Source organism: Salvia splendens, chromosome 21, assembly GCF_004379255.2.
Source record: "Salvia splendens isolate huo1 chromosome 21, SspV2, whole genome shotgun sequence".
NCBI lineage: Eukaryota > Viridiplantae > Streptophyta > Magnoliopsida > Lamiales > Lamiaceae > Salvia > Salvia splendens.
In genome coordinates, this window is record NC_056052.1 from 17,713,593 (window position 1) to 17,719,541 (window position 5,949).

Genomic DNA, 5,949 nt, shown 5'->3' on the forward strand with positions numbered 1-5,949 from the left:
CATATAAAGACACAGTGGTCGGCTTGCTGTCATTGTGTGTACGCCGGATCAGTTCTTCGTGGTGGGGAAGGGACTCCAATACCGTGAGATACCATCCCCCGCCCGCTAATCGTCATCTTCATGAGCGTCGCCCATAACAATTAATTATCCCATTTAATTTGAATCATATCATTTGGAGTTGAGTATCAATCTTGTATGACACACCAGCATCGCTGGCTTACTGGTTCCTACTGTTTGATGTTTGGATTTTGATTCATCGCAAAACTATTGTGCATGAAGTTTGAGAAAGGGCGTGCAAACTCATTTCCCTTAATACTAGGAACTGATCATTTCCCTTCTAACACGTACTCCCTTCGTCCCATAAAACATGTCTCATTTTCCTTTTCAATTTCTCTCATTAAAAATGTCACATTTTCATTTTTTGAAAAAAGTTTTCTCTAACATTAATATAAAAATTATATTCTTTCTCTTCACTTAACACACAAAATAAAACTTCCTAAAATCTCATGTCATCTCACAAGTATGACATCTTTTGTCGGACTAATGAAGTAATATTTTACTAATCTTATATTCTCTCTGTTCCACCACAACTAATTGTTATTTATTTTTTGATTGTCTCACTACAAATGATCAAAATTTATTTTTAGCAAAAGCAACTCATTTACTATTTTCTCTGTTATTCTTTCTTATATATATATTTTTCTTTTCTATTATTTTCTCTTCTGTTTTATTTTTGTTCCATTTAATACAAAAAATATTTCTCCATGTTTTCAAATTTTATATTTAAAAGAAAATCATAATAGAATAACAAAATTATTAAACTTATACCATTCCAAAAAATATTATTTGTATAAGACTAAAAAAAGCCCGATTGGTAAATTGGGCTTATAGGCGAAAGGCGTAAGTTGTTATTTCCGATTATAGTGTGTCTATGTGGGGAATCTTCGCTTCGATTTATTTATTCGATTATATTTTCAATGCTTAAATAACGCCCAAATCCACTGCATCACAACAAAAATAATTGACAACAAATAATATATTAATGAAAATAGATAGATTCCCCTTTCCCTTTACCCATTTCAACTCATGTGCTTGCTATTCTCCGTTTTCCCCTAAATCCCAATTCTCCTTCAACCTCGTCAATTTCATCTTCTTCTGATCAGACATGGTTTCGCCTGAGAACACGAATTGGCTCTACGATTACGGATTCGAGGATATCACTGTCCCAGAAGGAAATTTCGCCGCTCCAAGTTCCGGATTCTCTTGGCCCGTTCAAACCCTCACTGCCTCCACAAATGCCAGGTGCTGCTGTTTTACTCTTATTTTCGGCCTTTGTATCTCATGTTATTCTTCTAATTCGGCTCTTTTCGAGGTTTCTGGTGTCTTCTGTTAATTGTTTTTTTTCTTCTGAAATTAGCTTCGGTGCTTTGTGGTTATCTGATTTTTTGGATTAGGTGTTGTTTTCGTGTTTTCAGATCAAAGTTTTGGTTTTTTCTTGGCGATTTTTTGTTTCATTTTCTGCTTTTTTGTGTGGCTCCTTTAATCTGTTGGGATAAGGTATATTTCTAATTTAGTTTCTTCCTTGCTTCTCTTATTTCTTTCATTTTATTTTTTCTCCATTGATAGTTAACTTACTTAAACTTGTTTAGAAGATATTAGAGCCTAGATCACTGAACCTTTACAACCATGAAATATGAACCGTCTTCTAACATCAACTGTGAAATGTCCTAACTTTGATTTTGTGACAGTAAATATGTGTTCTAATTTGTTGGTATCTTTACGCATCACCTGCTGTAAAATCTGGTAGGTGTTTATTGATGCCTTTTTAAGTCCTCGCACAATCAACCGCAGTCGTACATAGTTCTCATTTGCCTTTGAGATTACGATATCAAAACTCATTATTTGAGGCTGTTATCAATTTTGTAAATTTTCAGAATAGATCTTTGTGTCACCCTTTAAAAAAGTCTTCCCATTCACTGCACATGGGGAAATTTCAAATTACAACATGGAGCCTACTTTAACAGTTTTTACTATCACAGATTCACAACCGTCTTCTAGTAATTGGCAATTGCATACGCCAATGTTTCTGTCTGTTCTTTCTTGAAATATTTTGGGTGCTGGAGGGTTTAGAAACAAAGGAAAAAAAATGGGTTGAAATCTAAGGTTGGTGCATTGTCTCTTCCAGGTTCTAGGCACTTTGTCCATTCAGTTTTATGGTTCTCTATTCGAAGAGTCGTCCAATTGATGGACAAATAATTTGAGTCAGTTAATTGGAAAAACAAAATGTTGAATGGGAAATTTATAGGGGGGCGTATTATCTTTAAGAGGCTTTAGTGGTACTCATCATTCATTCACTTTTTGGGGTAACTCTAGCTACTGTGCAGCTGTGCCAAAACTACAAACTTTTGTGCTTCCCAAATCATGGATTTACATACACTCTCTCAGTTGGTTGAATTTGTTTGTTTATTTCAATAGAATTTTTGTTTCGTTATTGATAATGGTTAGAATAGATGATTTGCTTTGCATTTTTTGCTAATGCATTTGGTTTTTTCCAGTTGAAGTGAATATAAGATATTTTACTAGCCTACTTGAACAGTTAAACTTCAACTGTTCTCTATACTCGTATTGGAATATTGTCCATCAAGCCATAAATTAAGTTGGGACTCAATTGGCGTAGGAATCACTGTAGAAATAACTTCAACATGGTTTGTATTCATGATATATGAATACAAAAAGTTGAGTGTTTTTGTTTCTCTTTCACTTGAAGACCAACTGCATCACTTGAGAATTATTTCCTGGCGTGTGTTTCCTATTTCTGTTTTATCTGCTTCTAGTACTGCTGGTAAGTTTCATTATAGAATTAAATTTAAGTCATTCGTTCAAATCCAGATATGCTGTGTCTACAAAATTTTGTAATATGTCAATTAATTGAGGTTCATAGTGTTCATTCCTGGTAATCTTATTTGTATGATGTCGTTTCATAGTATTTAATTGCTTACTTTTGTGTCAATTGTCTTTATTGAAGTTCTGATGTCTAATACAAACATGGAATTGTGGTCTTCTTGTGTTTCTGCAAATCAACAGCCAAAAATGAAAATTGAAATGATTGATATTTGATACAAAGTACTTACTGAAAGGATGATATGTTAGGGTATGAGTTGGAACTTGGAAGACTTTTTGACAGAAGATGTTATATCGTAGACCTGTTTGTTAATGTCAAGGAAAATTATTTTATATGATTGTGGATGTGTCTTACACTATAATCTGTTACTGATTTATTATGGGGTTTCTTTAATGTATTCATAGTGTTGAAATTGATGGATCATTTGGAGAATCTGACTCGCTGAAGGAAACTGGGTCCAAAAAAAGGTATAAAGCTTTCCTTGGTTTGTGAGATTGATTGGTCTGAATTTTGGCCAAGCTTTCGTGACTTTTGAATTTCACTACTGTACTGTACTAACTACTAATGAACTATTCTGCCAAACTATAAATTGGCTAACATTTTTTATTTTTCACAGAGCTAGAACTGAGACATGTGTTGTATCAAGCTCCAAAGCATGCAGGGAGAAACAACGAAGAGACAGGCTAAATGACAAGTAATTCTTCTCTACACTTGTTTGCCATGCTGGTTTTCTATTTGGCTTGTTTCCTCCAGTAACTTTGGCTGCCTATTCTGTAGGTTCATGGAACTAGGTGCTCTTCTCGAGCCAGGGAGGCCTCCTAAGACCGATAAAGCTGCCATTTTGGTCGATGCTGTCCGAATGGTAACTCAGTTAAGAAGTGAAGCTCAGAAGCTGAAAGACTCGAATTCGAATCTACAGGAGAAGATCAAGGAGCTCAAAGTAAGACCACATGTTTTTGGGTATGATTATCCAAGGCAGCGGCTAATCATCTAACTCGTGATATACTATTCCGTGATGATTTCTGTAGACCGAGAAGAACGAGCTTCGTGATGAAAAGCAAAGGTTAAAGGTGGAGAAGGAGAAGCTGGAGCAGCAGCTTAAGACAATGAGTGCTCCCCAACCTGGCTTTTTGCCAGCTAACCCAAGCATCCCCGCTGCATTTGCCGCCCAAAGCCAAGCTGGTGGTAACAAGTTGGTGCCAATCATCAGCTACCCTGGCGTCGCCATGTGGCAGTTCATGCCACCAGCAGCCGTTGATACGTCTCAGGATCATGTGCTGCGCCCACCGGTTGCCTAAGAGGGCAGTCTGTTGACATGCTTATCGCGGTTTCGTTGTTGAATTGTTGGCCTGTGCTTGACTATTACCTTTTGTTGAACCTGTTTAACTTGGATAATGTTGGACTAGAGATTGTGATTTGTCAAACTTTCTTATCATAGTGAAGTTTATTGCTTCTCCTGGATGCTGTAAATCTGTATAGATTATGTCTCTGCGTAGTTAAAAAAACAAGTACTATCTTTTAGATGTCGTATATCCAATTGACACATGACATGCTATAATATAAATTTGCCAATTTGTAGCTTGTTCTAATTTGGATGTGGCCTCCTGTATTTTCTCAATCTTGAGATGAATCGTGTTACGGATATTGGAAATGAGCCGAGTCGAGCCAAATCAATACTGTCGAGATTTCTTTTCAAGGTCGAGTTCAGCTGAATATTTGATTGAACATGTTTGCAAATCTGTCTAGTTTCGACCCAAAATCTTTTATGAGCCTAAACTCATTCACTAGAATTTTGAAGTCAGTTTTTTTACAAGTCGAGCTTCGAATAACTAATCAAAAATAGAACTACCTCCGTCCCTGAAAATTTTTCCCACTTTTCCATTTTCGTCTGTCCCCCAAAATTTGTCTCATTTCACTTTTTACCATTTTTTTATAGTGAACCACATATTCCACTTACTCATTCCTACTCATATTTTATTATAAAACTAATATATAAAAGTAGGACCCACAATCCACTAATTTTTTCAACTCACTTTCTATTACATTTCTTAAAACTCGTGTCGGGTCAAAGTGAGACAAATTTTTGGGGACGGGGGTAGTACTTGACTGGAGCATCTCCAACATTTATACTAAATTCTAACTTATTTTAGTGAAAATGACATATCAAATATGATTTTACTCCAATCATTTACACTAAATTTAAACATAAAAAAATATTTTCTATATTATGCCTTTTTTATTCACAAAATTTGAAAAAAAAAATCATTTTATTTTAGGTTAAGTGTACCATCAGAGATGATGGTCTTGGAACTAACAAAAAGTTATCAATGTCTTATAATAACTCTCCATTCTAGTAGCTCTACGGAGTTGGTAAATTCTGTGTATTTTTCAGGCGCGACCGGCGGCATAGGTTTCACATTAAACCCAATGACAGAGCGCACATGAAATGTTGACTGTTGCTTTAATTTTAAATAAATTATTGTATTCCCTCCGTTCTATATTAGGAGTCATTTTGACTTTTCTGCACTCGTTTTATAAAAATGATAATAAATAGTTAAAGTCGATAAATGGTAAAATAAGATAGAGAATAACGTAGAGAAGTATTTATTATTAATTTTATAAAACGAGTGCAAAAAAGTTAAAATGACTCCTAACATGGGACGGAGTGAGTATTACTTCAGTATTTTTTAAATTAAAGAAGGTTGCTGATTGATACTTTTTTTTCCTTCCAACAACTAGATAAGTTTTCTTATTTTTTAATTCTCTTTTTGTAAATATTTATTTTCCGCACATCATCCATTTTATCTCATCTATCATTCCAATTATCTTGCTTATCTTCCATTTTCCCCCTCTTAATACAACAACACAGACCTATACAATTCATATAATCTCCGACACAATGATACACCAACCATACTTGTTAGAAGAATAATGTTATTACATTATTTATACGTGGAATTTTTTTCGTATTTAGTTTATTTGATCTTACATTTATATGTAAATTATTTAATATGCGACGATGGACTTGATCTTACCTATTTAATTAA

General features: G+C 34.6%; 1 protein-coding gene across 1 annotated transcript; it reads left to right on the plus strand.

Annotated features, from left to right (window-relative positions):
• Positions 1 to 1,026: 1,026 nt before the first annotated feature.
• Positions 1,027 to 4,372, plus strand: LOC121785049 (transcription factor ILR3-like). The gene is made up of 5 exons (XM_042183389.1): positions 1,027 to 1,302; positions 3,307 to 3,369; positions 3,519 to 3,596; positions 3,680 to 3,842; positions 3,931 to 4,372. The coding sequence occupies exons 1-5, from the start codon at positions 1,166 to 1,168 to the stop codon at positions 4,198 to 4,200; spliced, it is 711 nt and encodes a 236-aa protein (XP_042039323.1). The 5' UTR covers positions 1,027 to 1,165; the 3' UTR covers positions 4,201 to 4,372.
• Positions 4,373 to 5,949: the final 1,577 nt, after the last annotated feature.

Excerpts from the sequence above, each read along its gene's own strand:
- LOC121785049 (XM_042183389.1), top strand. The coding sequence starts at position 1,166 with ATGGTTTCGCCTGAGAACACGAATTGGCTCTACGATTACGGATTCGAG. Across the intron at positions 1,303-3,306 it reads ACTGCCTCCACAAATGCCAG|TGTTGAAATTGATGGATCAT; the intron begins GTGCTGCTGTTT and ends ATGTATTCATAG. Across the intron at positions 3,843-3,930 it reads AGAAGATCAAGGAGCTCAAA|ACCGAGAAGAACGAGCTTCG; the intron begins GTAAGACCACAT and ends TGATTTCTGTAG.